Raw genomic sequence first — 22,385 nt, 5'->3', positions numbered from 1 at the left:
TCACTATGTATAATTAACGCACTTCTAATTAAACGACAGTTACAATAGCCGAGTAAATCCGCAATTAAAATCTATGGGGTTTACACATTGGGAAAGTACCACGCTATTGTTTGTCATAATTGCTTGACACGCAAACTTTTGAATCACCACAACAATCTTTTTCAGGCCTAAAATTTACAGTAGCATCCCTAAATTATAAACATTTTTGACTTTGAACATTTGATAACAATGACAAAATCTTTTGAAAAACGGCTCATGTCTAAGGAGACATATAATATACATCCACAAACACAACAAGTCTATTTCACAAAACATGAACATAACACAGCAATACCATACATTGTCCCACTAAAACACTTTTGAACAAAACTAATGTTGCATTGCACCTGCGGCTGCAAGACTTAACTAACATAAAAATCCTCCAGTTTTCGGTTTTATTCCAAATTTTTACACCGAACCAAGTTTCAGGCGCGGGCTAAAAGCCTAAAAGGTCCTGAACTGCAGAAACATGTAATTTTGAAGCCAGAAAAATCCCCTCATAGAGTTCGTGCGGTAGATCAGCGCGAACTGCCAGTGACAGTGTGTAACCTCAGGCTGACACACAGGAAGCATAAAATCTGTCCCCTTCACACCGCATTGCAACACTGACAACAAAACCCTGCACTAAAACCAGCACCTACTGTAGTCAGTTGTAAATACTACACAACAAATTGTCTCTGTGATTTCAGGATAAACAAACGGTACAAGCGTGGTTTACAGCAGTCTGGCTGTTGTTTCACTGACGCTGTAAACTTTGGTTCACCCCGGTTCCGCGATGCGAAAGTGGTGTGACCTTTCTGCGACCGCCGCGCTGGCCGGAGCATCAATCATTCAAATTATTTGTGCACGTAGGTAGCACTTCAGCTCAGTTGTGACTGTAGTATGTACATGGTGCTCTTAAACGTACTACTACTTGCCTTCTGTACATTGCCCTTCTACGTGATATTTATGTAAATTTAAATGATGAACTGCTGGCAGCTTTCACCTTTTTGTGTACATTCAACATACAACTTAAGAAAAATTTCCTTTCCAATGTGTATACGTAAAACATAGTGTTAAAACTCGTTGAAGTGTAGAACAACATATAGTAGACTTGGCTTTACAGCTAAACGTACACAAAGGGAAGCCCAAAACGCAAACATTTTAAGTTTGACAAGTAAATACGGCTTGATGAGTTCTTCTAGTAACAAAGTACCTAACCCGCAAATTTCCGGGAAAAATAGGATATTATGACGCACGAGGTATGGTATTGTGACTCATAAACGACCTTGGACCTTGCAGTTGTTTGTTGCTGTAACCTCTAAGTCACCTTGACGTAACCTTGTGGAATTTGTGCGGTGATGACCGTAAGTGTGGAGACTTTGCCGGGATTTGCAAGGTCACCTTAAGGACAACAGCTGGAAAAGTTGGCTGTACCGGAACTGATTACATACTGTGATAGTTTCGCTGAACTGTGAGGCTAAAATCGTGTTGAATAAGTTTAGTAACCGGGTTCGCCGAAAGTTGAGTGCTAATGTGACTCGTGGGTTGGTACGGGAAAAGTATTTTGCATCAATTAGTGCGTACTTAGCTGTGGAGAGCTTATCTAATTAGTCTGTTTGACCTGGTAGACCTCTTAGTGAACTTACAGAGCCATGACTAGTTTGGCATCTCTTCGATTGCTATGATCAATTTCCTCAGTATTTATGTAAATCTTTTGTAGAATTTTGTTGAAAAGACGTCATTATGAACATAATTTAAATATAGTAATGCCAAAAGGTCATGATTTATTTTGAAGTAGTTTTTTGCATATTTTTGGTTGGGCATAATTTGGACAACTTTCAAAATTACGAAACAAAAACGACAACAGCCATTTGCGTGGGTTTAAATTGATTGTAAAGATCTCCAACAATATAATTTGCTCTTAACTAGCAAGTTTATGTGCTGCAATTTACAGAGAGTGAAGTAATTTTAGCTGGCGTCACAGCATGTTATGAAAGAAAACACTCGACCGTTCGTATATATTTATTACCCGTTGTAAATTCAACGTAATTGCAGCTCGCTGTCTGGCCTGCTGGTTTGTGGTGATGTATTAAATTGAAGTGCCAAAGTGTTTCTGACAGTAACTGGTACTGCAATTCGTTGAGTTTTTGTAAAATTCTTTCATGTTGTTTGTCTTATGTCACATGAAGTTTGATATATGAAAATGTCGGAGCTTAAATTGGAGGCATGTGGTGCACAACCGTACGTTTAGTTAGATGTTCGCATATAACTGAAGGAATTTTCATTTAGACCAGTGGTTCTCAACCTTTCGTGGACCATGCCCCCCCTTCATGTAAGCCTGTAAGACCATGGTTGAGAACCACCGATTTAGACATTGAAGGAACTTTCATTTAGTAGACGCATGTGCGGCCGCCAGTGAAATTAGAACCAAAAAAGTGTTTGTAAACCTACTTTGGTACATTTCGCTACAACAAAGTCACACCGTTACAACCCCCCATTTTTTAAATTTTACACACTGACAATAAACAATCGTTCTTTTTGAAAATCGCCACGTTGGCGTTGGTCGTGACTTCCACGTTTATTACGAAACAATGGCGATGCTAGAATCAACAAAAACAGCCAGAAACGAACAAAGTGCCTCGAAACTCGAGTAAGGCACAAACAAATTCTCGCAAGAAACAACCGCCAGATAATGATCGCACTTAATGGTTATAAAACTTAGTTGCTGCGATGCCTAACGGCACAGTTTACCCGTTTTACGGCAAAACTACTGGGTTCGTAAGGGATTCCCCAGGAGCCCCATGGGCCTGTCATTCCATCGGAGGCCTTATAGGAATAGCAGAATTGGCTGAGCGGAGCGGTGACCCAATCTGGGTGTTTCCCGGGATCATGTTGTGAACCCCGGATATCGGTACAGAGTGGGGCAGGTTTGCGTAGTAGGTTACCCCTCCAACTTGCTGACCCAGGAGACCAGGGGTGTGAGAGAATGGGACCTGCATCGGTGGAGCCATCGGGCGTTCCGACATCAAGTTTCTGTAATCAATGAAAGCAGGGTTATCAAAACAATTCAACAAAGTCGCTGTAAGGGGTTTTAAAGTCGTAGTTTTTCAAAATATTATGGGGTTTGAGTCTTTACATTTTTTGGCCAATCTGACTTTTGGTCCATTTTGATAAAAAAGCAATGAAATGTGCAAGCGCAACACAAATGCTTTGTTTTTGGTTAGACGTTAGAGAGTTCAAAGCTGGAAAATTTTAAAATGGCATTGGAGTCAGATTTTTTTTACTGACTCCTCAATCCTGGATGCAATACTATGGCAGATTTCGAAAATTAACACAACGTTGATATTTCTTTGCCACAACCAACAAAACCTTAAGTTTGTTTTACCTTTGCATGAATTCATTTTGAAAGTTGTGTGGTAAAGGTGGAGGAAATGCCAAAGAACCAAGAGCTCCAATATCTGAAAGAATATTACATATACCTTTAGTGACACCCAGTGACCACAAGTGGCTATAGTTTTGATTACCAGGGGTTCCAGCCTGCGATACAAGGGGTAACTGGGCTTGTGGGTTTTTTTGCTCTTCACCCACTAACAATCCTGGGGTTCCAACCTGAAAAAACAACAACAAATTATTAAATGTTAACGAACCAAACTGCCCACTTCGCCACAATGTTCAGTGAGGTGGAATACAAATGGTTTTATTATAATTAAACATAACAATGTTTGCCAATATTTTCAATAGAAATTGCTTGTAGTTGTTTCTCTTATTCCGCAGTCCTAACCCTGGGTTGCAGTGCTCAGCACCAGCTGTTTTGTAAAATTCAGTGAGCATCACAGTGCCAACTCAGTCATGCAATGCACATCAGCAAAAATTCTAACCTGAATGTGGGCGATAAAGTTAAAAGAGCATAGTGAGCTAACAATTTGAATTCATATGTTTTGTAAAAATTTAGTGAGCAGTGCGAACTTCGTCATACAACTATTTTTACTGATGTGAAACACACAATAAATCTTCAACATACTTGTTCAGGATTGGGCAGATTCGACAAGATTGATGGTTGCTGTGGCAACAATGGGGGTAAAGTAGGTGGTGGGGGATGGTTCAGGACGTTCTGTGTCAGCATTGCTTGGTAAGCCATTGCAGCTGTAATACAAAGTCATTGTGAAAAACTCAGCAAAATTTTAGAATTGCCAACAGCCAGTGGTGGGATTCAAATTTTTTTCAGCCGGTTCTGTCATAAAAGTCATATTTTTCAGCCAGTTCTGTTACAAAAAGTCCATTGACAGTAACCAGTAATGCTAACCGGTTCGCTGATCTCATAAAATTTCGTGAGACTGTTTTATAGAACCAGTGCGAACCGGCTGAATCCCACCACTGCCTTTGCTGGAATACATGTGCAAAACTACTCAATGTTTACTGGGCATTAAATCAAGGCTGAACAGCTACAAAACTTGATCTGTTTACTTATTGTTTAATTTTTTACCAAGAGAATTGCCTGGTTAGGTGTACTTACTTTCATACCACTGCATTTGAGAGGAAATACTTGCGTTGTCGGGCAACAGTGACTGATCACTCTTGGGTAGTTCCAAAGCAGGTGAACTGAAATCGGCTGAAACAAATCATCAACTTTTTAGTAATGCTGTAACACACCTTTCACACTGATGCAAGAGCTCACGAAAGAATTGAAATAGAGTTTACGAACAAATACACTAAACCTTAGTAAACCCGATTGAACCAGACAATTTGTCCAGTGATCCGAATTAACCGATGTCGATTAATTCAAGTCTTACCACATTACAAATCATCTGTACCTTAGTTTTGTCCAAACTATATTATGTGAAGATCCAGGTTAACCGAATCTGGTTTAACCAAGTTTTACTGCATATCATCGTGAAAAGCAAAAACATATAGAATACATCTTAATGCAGACATTTTAACAATCGCTCTTGTCATCATAGTGCAGGTTGACCAAACCTCTGCACTATGATGTGGTCTCTATACATAAGCCCTATGGCAGTAATGCTTTTTGAATAAATCATCTGTTTTAACACATGTTGTACAATCAATCTCAGTTAAACTTTTCTGTGCATTAAATGCTAGATACTAAGTTGGCAACAAAATTTGACCCACAAGCCTGTGAAAAACCGTTTAAGCAAAGCTAGTGTACAATCTTGTGTACTAGAATTCTCCTGTGGTTCATTGGGCCTAGCAACCCATACCTATGCTGTATGGCACTGCTGTTGGCATGGAAACAGGGGCAGGTGGTGGAGTAGCTTGGTGTTGTTGCTGTTGATGATGCTGTTGTATATACGATGCCATGAGCATTTCATTCTGTGTTGGTTCTGTAGGTCGATCTGGTGTCGGTGTGCTTTGTTGGATGTGGTTCGATTGGACTGCAGGTGATGGCTGGGTTGGAGTTTCTTGGTAAAATAAAGTACTGAGATAATTGTTGTGCAGTAAAAGGCTCAAAAAAATGTTTTAGCTCTCGTGAAAAGTTTACTGGGCCACAGTGGTGGCAAAAATTGTAATTTTGATAATGATATGCAAGGCACAGCTGTGGATACAAGTGGCAAAAGTGTGTCAAATTTATAAAAACAGGCCAAAGAGTAAAAATGAGTAAGACCCAAATACCAAGGGTTTTTTTCTGCTGTTTTAATTTCCAGGGACAAATAAAAGTACTGTATATGGAAAACACAGGAAGATATGAAACTTGTTTGTTTGACAGGGCAAACATATTGATTCCATGCGAAGTGCTGCTTAAAATACGAAACAACATTTATTTCACTGACCTCTGTTAGGTTTCAACTGACCCTCCCTTTTCTTTGTCCACTCTGGGGGTAAAGTTGGGGCAGGAGGGTAATGTTGGGGTCTCGCTGGTTCTGAAGGGGAGTCAGCGTTTCTCTGTCGCAACGATGAGTATCTCCGTGGCTGCTACAAAGTTATATTTCAAGGTCAAGCTGAAATGTACTCATAACTAGAAGAGTGGCTTTCTGATATACTTCCATTTTATATATTCTATACGATATTTACCAATTTACTATACACATCATTTGATCTACACATATGATTGTTTTTGTAAACAAAAACTAATGGGTCCCCACACGCATGTTTGTGCGGATTTACGGTAAACAAATGTTGCGGTGATTTTTACATTCTTAAGGACAAATTTTTAGAAAGCATTAACCCAACAATAAAAAAAATTGTTCGTATTCTTTTTGCACTATTATTGTCATGTAATTACAAAAACATTAAAAAAACGTAACAAAGACTTTAATCTAATCTCTTGCTTTAACCCAGATATAGTCCTCCAAGGTCGGGCAATTTTTTTGAGAAAGCTGTAACAGTTGTGTTACAGACACTTTAAATTAAAAAGCAATTTGCTACAAGTGTATACATAACAAATTGTTTTTCATATAACTTTGTTTCGCAAAATGAGTACCATTGACCTGTAGTAACCTCTCAGGGTGCACACGCCAAACGACTGTTTGACCTTTTGACACCGTTTTCAATAGCACGCCGTCATTCGTGTTCAACAATACTGTTAAGCCTAATTTATACATGCCTTGAGTATTGACTCCTAAATTGATTGTTAAAAAAACGCTACGTTATGAAGAAAGTTCTGAGCTGTGTTTGTAATACCGACAAGTTGACCTTAAGTAACCCGTGATCATGCGGCGGCCAACCTGACAGCGAGCATTTAAAAAAACATTTATTTGGCAAAAAAGTCAAGTTAATTTTTTCATCTTAACTTTTATTAACAAAGTTTTTCTTGACATATACAAAACCGAAGCACGGTTATTAGGCTTAAATCACGTCATAGGTGTAAAACCTTCGCCAAAACTAAAAATGTGAGTGATAACTTAATAAAACGACATAGCATTGCTGTGCAAAACAGCTGATTTCTAATCACTGAAACGATGTCTCGTAAAACGTCTGTCCGACGTCAAGCTGAGCCCTCCCGCTATCGTAAACCAGTGAGTTACTCTCTTGGTACTTCTGCCTACAGTGTCTTTCTTGACCAAACGAGCGTTAGACACATTTACGTTTCGGGGGCCTGTGGGTGAATCTCTGGGTCATACGGGGTCAAAATTCACATGGACCATCTTTAGACCAATATCTGTAATGTGTGTAAAATTGAAAAAGTTTGAACCATTCTTTCTTGACCAAAACGTGGGAACAATAGCCGCGCTAAAAATTTCACGTTTTGGGGTGCTGTGGGTGAACCGAGGGATCAAACGGGGTCAAAATTCACATGGACCATCTTTAGACCAATACCTATTATGTGTGTCAATTTGAAAAACTTTGAACCATTCTTTCTTGACCAAAACGTGGGAACAAATCCGCGCTAAAAATTTCACGTTTTGGGGGGCTGTGGGTGAACCGAGGGATCAAACGGGGTCAAAATTCACATGGACCATCTTTAGACCAATATCTGTAATGTGTGTAAATTTGAAAAAGTTTGAACCATTCTTTGTTGAACAAAACGTGGGAACAAATCTGCGTTAGAAAGAAAAAAAGAAAAAAAGAAAAAAGAAAAAAGAAAAAAAGAAAAAAGAAAAAAAAAATATAGACAAAAACAATATGTGTCCCCTTCATGGAAGGGGACCCATAACAAACTGTAACACCGATAAAAAAGTAATGCTACAAGTTTTAAGGAGCACATGCAATTTTATTTGTTGTTAGAAATAATTATAAAGTATTTATTGTCCTTTTTGAGCCTTGAGACATGTATTAAATCATGACTCACCTCTTTGGACTGTGAAATTGAAATATTCTTCAGCTTTTCAGTAATGTTGCCCTCACTTCGCTTTCCATGTCTATTAAACAACAGTAAACATTTAAAACAGAATGCAACATAACTAAATTGTAAAGCCTCTACCTCTGTTGTGAATATGCTTGTGGCTGTGAACGTCTGCTTGAATCACTTGGTTTGTTTGTTTTGTGCATCGGAGAGCTTCGTTTCTCTTCAGGTTTTTCTTCTCGTTCCTGATCACCAACATCCCACTGAAAATTTGAAAAGTGTATTTTACAATCACCATAAAATTTTGTGCATAACATTGTGGAAAATCCTAATACAGTATTGCCAGATTTTCTCAGTAAACATGTGTGAAAAATTCAAATATCACCTTTTTTACCTGGTTTTTAAATTTCTGAGTTTACTTATCAACAGAAAGCTTTGTTCTTTTAAGTAAACATGTTTCAGCCAGACAAAATAATAAAAAAAAAACTTGTACAGTCGATTAAGTAATTTATGACATAAAACCATGCTGGACAACTAAGTGTAAAAAGAAAACAATAAAACCTCTTCTTCATCAGATGCTGGTGGTGATGCCTGATCTTCTTTTGCCGGTTTTCTCGGCTTCTGTGAATAATCTGCTCTGTTCGGCCGATTGGGTGGTTGTCTTGGTTCTGTGAAGCCATAAAGGTTATTGTTTGGGAGAAAATACTCATTTAGATTGTAATCAGTTAAGATTGGTAGAGCTACTGACGCGGTGCCTCCTAGGAGATCCAAAAGTGCTTAATTTTCGATAGGTGGCGTAAAGAGCTGAATTATTTATTTAGCGGCTAAAGAGGGTTGGTTTAGGATGCAAATGTTTAAAAATTTTACATTAGTAACTAATTTTTTGGGTTAGTTTTATTGAATTTTAAATGCTAATACCTTACCCCGACCCTAATAGCCCTAACCGTTAGCATTTTTTGAGATATACCATTTTTAAAATTAGGCACTTTTGGATCTCCTAGGAGGCACCGCGTCAGTAGCACTACCATTAAGATTAACATCAATTCAAAGCTGGGATCAGCCCTGAAGTGAACCTGGTGTGCTATATCTTGTTTTGTCAACTACAACTCAATTTTAGTCTGGGATTTTTGTGTTCAAACAACAAGAAAATCAAAAACAAATGGATGCCACCTCTACCTCTATATTGTTGATCTCTTTCCCTCTGATCATTTCTCAGATAATTACGTCTTGAAGCTCGGAAATCTTGAGTCCTAATAGTTGTATCTCTATAGTTGGAGGGAGCTTGCCGATCTCTTGGTCTTTCCTGCAACAAAAATTGTAGTAAATGAAAAAATCCTGTGGTATTGTTATGCACATGTAATCAAAAGCTTAGGAAAAGTTATCACTAAATACCGTTATACACTTACACCACAAAATCAAATACTGATTCCAAGTGCTATTAAAATGTTTTGTCGTTATGTGTTAAAACTTCCAAAAATATAATCATGTTGTTTTTTATAGCAATATCAGCAGATTTATTCATTACAAAATCAGGATTATAGGGAAGTGTTTTAAATTTACCACCATGTACCATGCACCTGATTTTACCTTATTAAGTCTAGGCCAAGCTTGACCATTGCCGTAATCATTATTATGCGAGTTGGCATTGTGGTTTTGCTGCCGAAAGTGATGTTGTTCTCGATTCATGTCATGACGACCAAAAGGACGACGTTGACCTCTTGTCCCGCTGGAAATAAATTACAGAAATATTTTCCATGCAAAATTGACTGACAAAATTCTTGGCTGCTGGACTGAGAATATTGAGGTTAATGCTATATAAAACTGGGTCTCTGTGAGTTATTTTTTGTCTTTTATAGAACATTAGCTTAAAAAATTCTGTGGTACTATAAGAGGTCTAGAAACTAATTTGACCTTATATTATTCTTTTAAATACTTGGTCCATCATTGTAAAGCAAACTCACAAAAAACTACAAAACAAACAGACAATTTTTCCGGTTCTTGAACAATCTAATTTACAAAGCCTGTTGTGTATACCAGCTACTCATTACTTGTTCACATACCCTCTTGTATTTGTGGGCGGTTTGCCATATGAATGTGCTCGGATGTCATAACCATATTCAGCAATAAGATCTTCTCGACTTTTTGGAGTTTGTTCTCTTTCATCAAATTTATCATGCAGCCATCGCGACGCGTCAGGTCTTGTCCGAAAATTTCTGACCGTGGTTCTCCTACAATGTAACAAAACAACAACACAATGTTTAACTATGGTATCATAACAATAAAGGCTGTGTGTTACTTTGAAAGGCGTGAGTAGTTTAATTTATAGCAATCTAAATCAATTTACTCCACAAGGAAGCTTATGATTCCTCACAAGAAAGTTAAACCTCCAATTTATCAGTGTCAGTATATATTTAAAATACAGCTTGGTTGCTTACAAGACAATAGCAAATGTCAAAGAAAAAAAAAAGGTGTTAAACCAAGACATTACCCTGCCTATTGTTGGGAAATCATTCATTCTCCAATGCTCAAAACTTTGGATGCATGTGTTTTCAAAAAAATGTCCGATATTTATTTGATGTTTTTCTTGAATTGGATATTTTTTGGTACCAATTATTGAAACATCCAAATATACTTTTATGCTCATTTATTTTTTACAAATATTTCTATAGTTTCTTACCCTCCCCTGACATCTTGTGATCGTGTGTCATGTTGGAAAAAGTTTCCTTTGGTCGGAATAAAACAGGGAGATTCTTTTTCTTCCTCTCCCTCCTCGTTAACTTCAGGATCACCTGCTTCTTCGGACACATTTACGAAATTCTTCTTCGGCTCAAAATCACTGTCAGACTGCTCCTACAAAGCAGAAAAAAAATCTTAGCACATCGAAATCTTTACCTAACCCTTACAGAGTAAAATCCAGTAACTAGGCATATATTGATAGTTCATTGCAAACTGAAAATTAGCATTAACTAAGTTTACAACAAAACTACTCGAATTATTTGACAATGAAATCATCTTTTTTAAGACTAAAGCTAAATGCTTAAAATTTCGGAACAAGTTAGTACAAAGCCCAACTACCTTCCCGTCTCCACTTCCTCTTTCTACTCCAGTTGCATCTTCCTCTGCATCTTCAAACTGATCTGGGGACTTTTCGGGAGGAGCTTCAACCTCCTCGTCACTCTGAATACCAAAATACATTTGAAAAACAATATGAATAAATATGTAGCTTTTACCATGTCATTTTTATTTTGTGTTTTACATTCCATATGTTTAATGGTGAAAATGCCGGCCCAAATACACGTAAAAAGCAACTTGCTTTATATTTTAAACGTTATTTGGGCAATTATTTTCATCATTAAACTTATGAACAGACGTATATAGTGTTCCAAAGATTCCATATGGTTATGTTATTTTGTGCAGGGAAAAGTAGACATTTTTTTAATGTTGCATGCAATGGGAATAATTTCACTTACTGAATGTTGTGAATGATAATCATCCTCATCAGTTTCATATTCAGAAAGATCAACATAACCTCCTTCAGATCCACCATCCTGCACATAAGTGGTGGTTTATTATTCAAAACAAAATCAAAAATGTGTTTTATCACAGACTGAATCTAGGTAATTGCATATTTCGGTTTTTCTTTGCCCCAATAACTATGTCTGTCTTATAATTCAACAGAATTGCAATAAAACACTTCTCATGAGCATAAGGCATTGCTGACTAACCAAGGATAAAAATAAAACAAACAATGAAATGACACATGCTTAAAAAAGTTCCAGTTATACACAAACTAAACATAAAGTTTTGAATTTCTATTGCTTTTTTTTATTCTAGGAAGATATAAAGTTGCAATGTTTCTTGCTTAAGTTTCTTATATGAAGTCATAAACAGTACAGGACATGTAGTTGAAGTGAAAAAGGGAACAACATCTTTTCAGTAACTTTTAGAAACTGTTAGAGCAGCATGTCTGTGTTATTGCTTTAGCCTCATTTAAAATGATAACATTAGCAATAAAGTAAGACAATATACACGTAAATATGTATCTACAAACAATCTTACCGACTGTGACAGCGAGAGAGCGTGTGGAACCTGAGATTCTCCTTCTGATAAAACTTCCTCATTATCACTTCTTGCGGGTCGCAAACGCCGTCTTTCAGCCATTTTCAACACAGAACAGCTCTAATATTTTGTGCATGCCAGGTTTCTACAGCACTTCACTACACAACTGCGTAAAATATCTTAAAAAATAATGTTTAAAACCGAATTGTCAAGTTTCATTAACCCGCCAATTGTCAATTAATGTCGCAACTTTTGTTGTCCACATAGAAAACTTACACAAAAAGATTGGAATCCACAACATCACAGGCAAGTTTCGTCGTAAAATGTTGAAATATATATTTTACACAATTAAAAACTACACCGCATAACGTTTTTTACCACACAGTCTAGCTGACAAGAGCTGCAACCTGCGACACAAATAAAATTGTTTTACTCTGATTAAACGTGGCAAATTTACAAACTTGTAGTAGTTTGGTTTGGGTAATAACATTTTTTTTCAGATTTGAGATTGCAATATTTAAGTTATGATTTAGTAAATGTGAAATACAGCATTTGTAAATACCCGCAGTTTTAACAATGGGTATAATGTGGAAAACTTCGGCAGGACTGAATACCAACTTTAAGCTAAGTTAGCCAATTCATATTAAAGCAACATAATACTGTCAACGTAAAATTTAAAATATATATTTGATGATAATTGGCGTCAAACGTTCAACAGCAACTTTCAAAATAAAATAATGGAAAGGCGTGGTACTGAAGTCTTTGTGCTTTTTTTCTGTGGTTGTTTGTGGCAATTTGCGACATCTTGTGGTAAAGAAAATGCAAATTTCTTCTTAAGTTCCACAATTTCCAGCAGTAAAATGGCGAAATATTGGTAAGTTTTTGCAACTTTTTCAAACTCTTTAGTATGTTATTCAGTTATAAATGTGTTAAGTTTTAAAATTACTCCCAACATATGACATAAAAGTAAATATCACTTAATTGTATTGAGAACTGTATCAACAACCTAATTTAAAAAGTTATTATTAGTTGTATTTACAATCTTTTAGTTGCCAGGTACTTCTGATGAAAGATTTTGCGATAATTTCTTGTGATGCGTGGTGATGTACAAGAGAGGCTCGTCGCAAATTGAAGGGTATATTTGAAGTTGTGTTGCCTGAAATATTATGTTGTTAATTCATTTAGTTTTGTAAACAATTCAAAGGCATTTTTGTTGCGATATGTGCTCTACCACAGTTATAACAGCAACAAAATCTATGAGTTTTTCTTTTGCTGGAAACCAAACCATCCAACCCAACATGGATTTCGTACAAAAAACAAATTACACATTTCATCTACACTGATTGCAAAACTTCCCAGTAGCATTAAAATATTCAAGTCCACCACACAAAAGTATCAGTTGAATTTAGCCACATTGAAAATCTTGTACAACACAACACACTGAAAGAACAATGATTAAAAACATTTTTCATAGAAACTTGTCTGTGGAGAAATTCACAACACCCTTTAAAGTTTAAAAGCGAATTTTTGTGAACAAATTACACTGGTCAAATCTAAATATAGATAATCAGGTGATCTTGAAGCAGGCATTATACAAAACTTGTTTTTCAGTGTAAATTTGAAGCAAAAAAACAGTGAAAATGGTGTAGATTTTAATTTTAGGTCCCATACCAGCCAATATTTAGGGAACGGTAGAAATGAATGGAATATAAATTACAAAATAAGTATGTTCAAATGGTTTCAGTTTTACCTGTGTATAATTTTTGATTTGAATACCCAATAAAGTTAAAATTGTATTTTTCTATTACATATATATATATATTTACTATCTATCTATATAGTTTATTTGTTTATTTTTTAGAAAAATCAAAAAATAAGTCACTGCTTATTTTGCATTTAGCCACTCATATGTATAAATTGATTGTATCAGACATGGTCTTCTTGCATTAATTATGATGACATGTTAAACTTGCAATGCATACTGCGTTTAAGTGCCACACTCATGTATAGTTTGTGTTTATATATAATGTCGAATATATATATATGTATATTTATATATGACAAGTGTGAAAAATATCATGGACAAATTCAAATGTGTCTGGAAAATGCAGTTGTGTTTTCAGTTGCATATTTCTATTTCAGGTATGATCCAAGCAAAAAGCCAGTTATGCAGGTAAGATTTCTATCAAACTTATTTGTATGCAGTAATTTCAAATATTGAAACTAGAAAATCTTGGACAAAAAGTTTTTCTATTCTGTATCATTTTTGTACCATGAAGTACCGTCTCAAAATTTTATAGATTTGCATTACTTTTACCGCATTAATAAACACTAACAGGCCACTTAAATATACACCTATGTTGCAGCAGTTAGTTACTGATTTAGTCTTGAAACCACCATGAAATTGGATGGACAAAAAATCCAAACTCTTCATATATATATATATAAGTTGTAATGATAATATATAAACAAAACACTGGGAACTGATTATTCTACAAGACATGTTTAGATGAACAGTCATGTAATGATTGTAATAGTTAAACATTAGGAACCGCCAAAATTATTATTAGACATTCTTTGTAAAATTCATAAACAAGCCCAACAGTTTGAGCTTGTATCTGCAGCACATGTCAGTCAGCGGTCATCGCCTATCCTCCTCGCATGGAAGGGAACGAGATGCTAGAAAGTCGGATTCTTCGCAGAAAACAAAGTCGTCTTTATCTCACAACTCAAAAGGTTGGGGATTATTGTGTTAACTGACTGAAGATAAGCTGTTTCAAATCTTAGTAGGTTTTCCAACAGCTATGACTGTATATGAAATGATTGAAAGAGAAAAAACAATTCGTTTATTGGTAACTTGGCAAAATGTAACACTTTATTGCCTTGTTTAATAATTTATAAATATGCTTTCAAAGCTGGTCCCAGTAACTTTTTCCAATCAAATCACATTGATATTTTTTGTGCAAACCTTTTTTGAAAAAAGTAGACTGGTAATGAATCCCACAAATTCATCTCAGGTCCATCAAACCATGTGTCAAAATCCTCATCAGACAAAACCAAACATCACAAGGTAAATCTACACACCCCATATCTATTAGTAATAAATTTGGCTGTAAATATAAACATTAAATTTGTGCTTTTTCATGGCATTTCTCAGTAGGTTAGCTTTGTTGTATATTCCTGCTGTGTTTGAAAATTTCTCATAGAAACGGCTAAATTGTACAAGTCAAATTTACCACAAAATATGCTTTTTGAATGCAAAAAAACAACAATAGCATTAATTGCAATAATTGTGATAGCATTTTATAATAACATTAATAAATCTATTGCCTTCTGCATTAAGCAACTTAAGTAAAATCATTTTGTGACTAATGCAAAAAACTTTTGTATTGGCATTTTCAATAAACTTTCATTTTGTGTATACGTTTTCGAGTTGAACAGTTTCAGTGGAAAAAGTTGACAACTAATATCCTGTAATTGGACCTGTATATATTGTGAACATGACATGTGTTATTGTAGGTACAAGGGGCGTTGCGTGGGTGTGGCAACTGGTCAGAACACATCAGCTCGTCTGGGAAAATCTATTTCTACAACAATGTGTCAGAGGTTTCCCAGTGGGAGAAGCCAGATGATTGGAGAGAAAGGTGCAATTTACTGATAAGCTAACTTTGTAGGATGAAGAGAGTCACAAACTTGTGCTGCTGTCCAGTGGTGGGATTCAATTTTTTTGTCAGCCGGTTCTATCACAAAAGTTATATTTTTCAGCTGATTCTGTTACAAAAGTCTATTGACAGTAACCAGTAATGCTAACCGGTTCAGTGATTTCATAAAATTTCGAAGGAGGTTCTATAAAACCGGTGTGAACAGGCTGAATCCGACCACTGCTGCTGTCATTTCAGTTTACACTAGCAAGGTGTAGCACAGAAGGAATTACTTTTACATGCCTCCTATGATATGCACATAAAATCAAGTCTTTGGTGGCTGTATACTTTGTTCCAGGGTAGTGCAAATCATATCTTCTGTCTGCATGAGTCCATATATAACTGTGATTGGTTTAGGCCAATTTTCACACTTTAGAGCAGTGGTTCCCGACCTGGGGTTCGCGGACCCCCAAGGGGTCCGTGAGATGGTTTCAGGGGGTCCGTGGAGACAAACATTTACAGTAGCATTAATAACAGTGCAATATTTTTAAGTTCCCAAACCGTTTTTACAATCCTATAAGTGCAAACTGTTTATCAAACCCTTGGGCCAGGAAAACTTGTAATTGTTACCTCCATTGTGACATCACAACACACATTAACAATAAAATTCTTTGTGCTTTCAAGTAGGGATGGCCCGATAGTACTGTATCGGCGCCGATACCCGATACTTCGAGCAGTATCGGTACTCGTCCGATACTTTAGCGGTATCGGTACAAGTACCGATACTTTTTTTGAGACTTTATCATGTGTAAAATTGAAAATGAAAGGAGGCAAAAAACAACAACCATCGGCTGTGATAAAATATTTATGGGACTGCAACTAAAAAACGCGTTTGTTTTGGATTTAACGAAATAAGATGACCTAAATCGCTACAGCGACTTAATGCCGCAACACGTTTTTTAGGCCCGCGTTAATTGCGAGCGAGCGTCATAACGCACAAAGTTCATTGTAGACGTTTGTAAGCATAAGTTTCGAAACGGCAGGTGTTTAATTTGTATGGCCAAGTGTATTTAGACATTCCTATAGGATTCCACTATAGTGTTATCAGTGATAAATTATTTTCTATGCCGTTAGGTGAACTTGTAAATCCCAATTAAACTACCTGCGATTTTGCAATACAAAAGTTGGCGTTAAGAAATGACCCAAACGTCATATGTTTTGGGATTCCTTCACTGTTTTGGGGATATTAACAGACAATCCCATTCTCTGCCTAAAGCCATGATCGTTAAATGTTTTTTGTTGTCAAAGTCGTAAAACATTAACGCCGGTAAGACGTTACAAACAATAGACGCCGGTAAGACGTTGCAAAGCGCGTAGCATAAACGTAATCAAGTGATCAGATGCGTAACAACAAGTGTACCAATCGTTAGTTATGCATCCAATGCACCACCGTCGTTAGGGCATCGTTAGCTCGCCAGCTGATTTGCCAAAGAGTCTTTGCCAGACCTGGGCATTTTACGGCCTTAAGTGATTTATTAGATTGAGTGTGTTGTTAAATTAACTGTGATGGGAAAACACATTACAAATACATCAGTTTGAAAATGTTTTTGCTTGTTTGCAAAGTATCGGGTATCGGTATCGGATCGCAGTACTTTTGGGGTAAAATATCGGGTATCGGTATCGGTTCAAAATATTGGTATCGGGCCAACCCTACTTTCAAGTATAGTACACTAGAAAATTTATCTCTTTTAGTGCATTGACAGCCATAGTACAGAACTTTATTGAGATTAAAGGACTGTGAAGGTTGATTAAAATTCTGCCCCCAAAAAATGAAGGTATAATAACGTATAATGCAGGAAACTTAAAAAGACAAAATTACGTTAGGGGTCTGCGGTCCGATAAAATTTATAAAAGGGGTCCGTGACTACAAAAAGGTTGGGAACCACTGCTTTAGAGCAACATAGAGTCGCATTGATTTATTTTCTTTTTGCTAGCACAGTTTTTTTTAGTCTTGAACTCTTTTGTAAGTAAGTATGTGTTAGGAAATCTATATTGTTGAAAAAGTGTTACGGTCAATCAGAACAGCAAACTCAGCTCCTTTTGGTAGAAAGGAGTTTTTACAAAGCCCCTCCTCAAACTGTACTCCTTCATGTTCTCTACTTGTAACACTCTGCTTTACACTTTATATATATACTGAATGCATTGTTTGAAGTAACCTTTTCCAATTATCTTTCAGTGAAGCAATTGATCTGAAACCACGGGACAAGAAGTCTTCAACGCAGAAAGGTAACATTTACCTTCGAAGACTGTGTTTTTTCTCAAAAATTTTGGTGACAGCCCAGATATCGTCTGTTCACTATTTTAGTAAAAAAAACAAGTTTTTCTCCTTGTTGTATGCTTGCTGTGCAACAAACATGCATTGCTTTGAAGAATAACGACTTATTTCAATCAACCAGTTGTACTTGATATCTTGCAGTTAAACGAATCGTTTTGTTTCCTAAATCTAATTGAGTGATAATTTGTGAGCTGAGCTTTTCCCTTTTCTTCATGGCCTATTTGCAGGCTGCTTTAAGTGCCACCACACTAAAACAGTTGGCCTACACTAAACTAAACAAATGTAATACTGCTTTGCATTGTAAAGATTTTTACTTGTGAAGATAAAATTAGCCATTATTACCCTTCTATTTCAAGAAAAAAAAAATGTGTCTAAATGCCAAGATGAATTTTGTATCAGGTCAGGTTAAATCCAGCCATAGCAGTTCCCACTCAACGTCGAGCAAAACAACGAGTCATAATGCAGACGATAAAGACTATCGGAGTCGAAACAAAGACTTTTGTGATCGGGACTATCGCAGCAAAGCAACAGGCGGAGACCGTGATTACCGTGGTGATGTGGACTACCGGGACTTGCGGACGTCCGAGCAAAAAGACTCACGCAGGCAGTCTGTGAATACCGATAAAGATTATCGTTCGTATTCCACGTCTACAACCACCACACGAACTCAACAAGTTGTAAATCATGTCACAACTAGTGTGGGAAGCAACGGACAAGTTCTCACCAAGTCAGAGAGTTATGTGCCCTCTACTGGCGAGTTTTACGATTATTCAAACTGGGACGGCAGCAAACCACCGCCGCTGGTGGAGATTAACGGAACTCCAAACTCAACAAACAATATACAACTGTCACAAAGCTCTATTGATTCTGAAAAAGGTTGGTAGTTAAATGTAAAAAAATTGGCTTGTTTTTTGGGTGTCGTGTTAAAAACTGTAGTTCTGTAAAATGTTTTTATATCATATATCAAGTTGTAATGAAGATAGTAACTTAGTCAATTTGTCCGTAACTATGTTTATAAATCTTTGAAAAAAAATGTACTAGGAAAAAAAATTGTTGATTTTTATGTACGTTCTGATTCTTCTGTGACACCATTCAAATCTGCACAGTACCCCTTTATTCTGTTTAACTCTGTATATTCCAAAACTGACTTGTTTTGAATCTTACACTTTTTACTTCAGACATGCTGTATGTGTGTAAACATTTAAATGGTAACCTGTTTCATGTTCATAGTGTTATCGTCCGCAAACACAGACGATAATTCCTCGACACAATGCACAGAGTCGGCAGCTACAGCATTTGTTCGAACCCTGTCCAATGTGTTAACGTCCAACAACAGCTCAAATGAGACGAAGGGCAACTTGGAAAATGGTCGGGATTGTGCTTATGTGATTTTTGCAGTATTTTGTTAGTTATATAAAACAAACTTTTTGTTTGCAGCTCTTCAACTTCTATTAAAAGCTGCAAAAAATAAAGGTAACTTTTTTGGTATTCATTTGTGAAAATCACTTTGTAAGGACATTGTATTAAATGGTTGGGTTCCGCATGCCATTGAAATCTAGATATTTTTGTGCCCCATACTTTTAAGGTGATGTTGGTACACAACCAAAACCTATCATACGTTGGCACTGGATGGTCATGCATTCCACCAAAAGAGTTACATACTGCTTTTGCATTTGGCAAACTTTAAACTAAACATTCGCATTTTTCTGGGCACATACTAGTCCATACATTGAACCTCAGTTAAACCGGATTCCGTTAACCTGGGTCTTTGCCTATTTTAGACAAAACTCGAGGTACAAATAATTTGTAATGTAGTAAGGCTTCAAGAAATCGACATCGATTAATCTTTTAGATCTTTGCCAGGCAAATTTTGGGTCCAAACGGGACTGCATTAACCAAGGTTTACTCTATTATGTTTTGATAAAAAATATGACAGTTAACCAAACGAATTCTATAATGTATCTAAAGTAAAGCAGTAGGCTTTGCAGTTTTGGTCTATTACTACTTTAACATATGATTTACAGCTTCAACTGACACTGAAGAAGCTTTGCCTAATGGTAACAACACAGGGGAACCACCCAGCAAGAGAATTTGCACTGACACAGAAAGGTATGTCAGCAGTGTGGAAGATAACTTCTCTTGTATGGGCTTATTTTGCTGTTTTTATTTTTAAGTGGAAGTTATGTATTTTTACCAACTTTGCTTTTTTGGTTACAGAGTCATTGATTTGGTTCAGGCTTTAACTCAGAAACTATGATCGGCCAAAATTTGTTGTTTACATTCAGTTTTCAAAATTGTTTCTCTTGTTTTTTTTATTTTTTAGTATTTATAGCATTAGACACAGGGGTCTTCAAAGTACACTGCAAAAATGGGTTGAAATGGGTCTTTAAAAATAAGAAACAAAATTGAATATTGTTGCTGAAAATCATATGAAACATATAAAATTTGATTTTGATCTCGTTGTTTTGATTTCTTTTCACTTAAAAAGGATTTTTTTCTAGGCAAAAACACTTTGGAGGCTCCTAGTATGTGGCAGTGTGCTCTTTTTTTGATAACTAACTAATTTTTTATGTTTGTACACGAATAAGGTTCATGATATGTTTTTACATTAACAGAGAGTCTATCGACCAACAACCCATGGAAATTAACAACCTTGAATCAAAGGGTGAAGTTGAAACTATGGTGCCGGAATTCTTTCAATTAAATGCTTTGCGAAATGTATTTGACCCTTCAGCATTGTTGCATGTACAAAACTGGCCATCGGAACATTGTGAAAAACAGGTGTGAAAAATATTAAAAGATCTTGTATGAACTTCAGTATAATACAATTGTGTTGTTTGTTTTTGTAATTATCCGCCTTAAGATTATGAGATTTTTAAATGTGTCTTGGTGAAAAGAATTTACAAATACTCCATACTTTGTGGGTTGGATAATGGTTCATGTTTTATGTACATCTTGTTTGTTTTAAACAACAAAGTCCTTTTTGTTTGTGTAGGAGTAAAGGTAATTTTAAAAGGTTAAAGGTTTGTAAAATTGCAAATACTTGGTACAATTAAGGTTTTTGATGACAAGTGCATTAAAAATTAGATATTTTTATCCGTATTTATTGTGCAAAGAAATGATTGTGATGACACAATTATGTGCATAGCTCTCAGTAACCCTGTATTGCGTTTGCCTCTCTAGTGCCACCGCCTGGCAGATGATTTCTACAAATTTATGTCGGAACATGTGTTGGACTTGAACGCGCATTTAACCCAAGCCAGATCGCAAGTGCGAACGGCCGAAATCCTCTCAACATTACAAGAACAAAGGTAGTTTGCCACCAAAACTTAATCTCCTCACTACAAAGTCTCCACTAAACCTGTTTTCAAATCCTTGTCTTCACCACAGAGTCTTGTATATCCGACAACAGATGAAAGACCTCGACCGTGCCACGTCATCAGGCGGCCCGTTCACCTGATCACGTGATCCCGCTCTCGTCACGTGATCACAGTAGCGTCGCGCTTGGTTGAGCAGCAGCGGTCGGGTGTGTTTGGGCGCAGGAGCAGATATAACAATGTAACCACCAATACTTTGACAGCCGAAAAAAACAGCGTAAGTATGTTCCCAAACCATTATATGATGGATGCGATACTAAATTTGGTGCGACACCTTCAAATTATGGAAACAACCGGCCTATCATTACTTCGATTATTTGTCAAAAACAACCAGTTTCTATTTTCAAATCGTTTCTTGGCGAATGGATGTTTTTCTGTATAATACGTCACAGACGGGTTACGTCATGGCAATCCATCACGTGATCGATCTATTTTTTGCGTTCACATTGACGTCATCTGTAGGTTACTGCTCCGTTTGGTTTGTTCGAATTGTGACGCGATAATCATATGTGTGACGTAGCGTGCGTCAATTATTTAAATGTCTATTGTTGGATTGCGTCATTGTTCTGATTGTCGAGTTGTGGAATGAATCGTTTGTTGAAAACAATCGAAGGAATAACGAAGTGAAAAATGGAAACTACAACAACTGGAAAGCTGTTTCAAAACTTGGATTGAATTATTTCGTCATTTGTCTTTTATGTAGAAATCAACCCAATTTGTCTGCGTGCGTGCTTAAAGCTGGTTCCCGAGCAAGCTTCGGGCTGCCAAGCGGTATAAATTAAATACAAATCGCATGTCACTTCGCACATACGGTTACACATAACGCATTTCGAACCCAGCTTTAATGACATGTTGCTTACGAATGTGAAATCAATCTTGAACACTCAAAGTTTGGAGGTTTTCATGAACTTTGACCTACTTTTTTGTCGTGATCTCTTTTTATTTTTTGTTTTCTCAATTTTCGCCACTTTGCCTGCTCCAGAAATAAAGCTATGTAATTTCTTTTAAACCTCTCGGGCACCCTCCAATTGCCAGTGTAATCGACTTGTTAGGCGATGACGTATAGAACCGAAACCCAAGCGGTTTTAGTCCAACAAGCACGTGGTCGAAGTCGTTTAACCCACGCAGACTTTTGTGTTTCTCAGGTAGAGTTGTAAGTCGGGACGGGCTTTTCGGCCTTGGGTTTCTTCGAAAAAACGGGCCCGACTTTA

The 22,385-nt window shown here is 36.6% G+C and overlaps 2 protein-coding genes across 4 annotated transcripts; one reads left to right on the top strand and one right to left on the bottom strand.

Moving 5' to 3' along the window:
* Nucleotides 1-2,580: 2,580 nt before the first annotated feature.
* On the bottom strand, nt 2,581-12,049 carry LOC145203724 (uncharacterized). Of its 2 annotated transcripts, none has more exons than XM_080076002.1 (17): nt 11,822-12,049; nt 11,233-11,310; nt 10,838-10,939; nt 10,440-10,612; nt 9,823-9,990; nt 9,350-9,488; nt 8,939-9,065; nt 8,324-8,430; nt 7,901-8,025; nt 7,769-7,838; nt 5,811-5,952; nt 5,241-5,441; nt 4,535-4,630; nt 4,043-4,164; nt 3,546-3,630; nt 3,407-3,479; nt 2,581-3,054 (listed from the first exon to the last, which is right to left on the bottom strand). In XM_080076002.1, the coding sequence occupies exons 1-17, from the start codon at nt 11,921-11,923 to the stop codon at nt 2,832-2,834; spliced, it is 2,133 nt and encodes a 710-aa protein (XP_079932128.1). In that variant the 5' UTR covers nt 11,924-12,049; the 3' UTR covers nt 2,581-2,831. The 2 variants fall into 2 exon arrangements, with proteins under 2 accessions (XP_079932128.1, XP_079932129.1); XM_080076003.1 differs by having other exon boundaries at nt 5,811-5,949.
* Nucleotides 12,050-12,610: 561 nt separating this feature from the next.
* LOC145203725 (uncharacterized) lies at nt 12,611-22,183 on the top strand. Of its 2 annotated transcripts, none has more exons than XM_080076004.1 (14): nt 12,611-12,695; nt 12,871-12,956; nt 13,964-13,994; nt 14,446-14,557; nt 14,839-14,891; nt 15,341-15,465; nt 17,699-17,748; nt 18,197-18,673; nt 19,028-19,165; nt 19,235-19,270; nt 19,822-19,906; nt 20,413-20,578; nt 20,981-21,108; nt 21,188-22,183. In XM_080076004.1, the coding sequence occupies exons 2-14, from the start codon at nt 12,925-12,927 to the stop codon at nt 21,255-21,257; spliced, it is 1,503 nt and encodes a 500-aa protein (XP_079932130.1). In that variant the 5' UTR covers nt 12,611-12,695; nt 12,871-12,924; the 3' UTR covers nt 21,258-22,183. The 2 variants fall into 2 exon arrangements, with proteins under 2 accessions (XP_079932130.1, XP_079932131.1); XM_080076005.1 differs by having other exon boundaries at nt 12,620-12,695; nt 12,878-12,956.
* Nucleotides 22,184-22,385: the final 202 nt, after the last annotated feature.

The sequence above is a fragment of the Phallusia mammillata genome, chromosome 8, assembly GCF_965637545.1.
Source record: "Phallusia mammillata chromosome 8, kaPhaMamm4.hap1.1, whole genome shotgun sequence".
NCBI lineage: Eukaryota > Metazoa > Chordata > Ascidiacea > Phlebobranchia > Ascidiidae > Phallusia > Phallusia mammillata.
The sequence above is the reverse complement of the archived record's forward strand: the minus strand, read 5'-3'. Positions and strand labels throughout refer to the sequence as shown.

What these genes read in the sequence shown, in the direction of transcription:
- LOC145203724 (XM_080076002.1), bottom strand. Translation starts at nt 11,923, where the DNA reads ATGGCTGAAAGACGGCGTTTGCGACCCGCAAGAAGTGATAATGAGGAA. An exon ending in TCACAAGATGTCAGGGGAGG is followed by an intron (nt 9,991 to 10,439) that starts GTAAGAAACTAT and finishes GTTACATTGTAG; the next exon opens with GAGAACCACGGTCAGAAATT. An exon ending in CAAGCATATTCACAACAGAG is followed by an intron (nt 7,839 to 7,900) that starts GTAGAGGCTTTA and finishes GTTGTTTAATAG; the next exon opens with ACATGGAAAGCGAAGTGAGG.
- LOC145203725 (XM_080076004.1), top strand. Translation starts at nt 12,925, where the DNA reads ATGTACAAGAGAGGCTCGTCGCAAATTGAAGG. An exon ending in GAAGGGCAACTTGGAAAATG is followed by an intron (nt 19,166 to 19,234) that starts GTCGGGATTGTG and finishes TTTTGTTTGCAG; the next exon opens with CTCTTCAACTTCTATTAAAA. An exon ending in CGGAACATTGTGAAAAACAG is followed by an intron (nt 20,579 to 20,980) that starts GTGTGAAAAATA and finishes TTGCCTCTCTAG; the next exon opens with TGCCACCGCCTGGCAGATGA.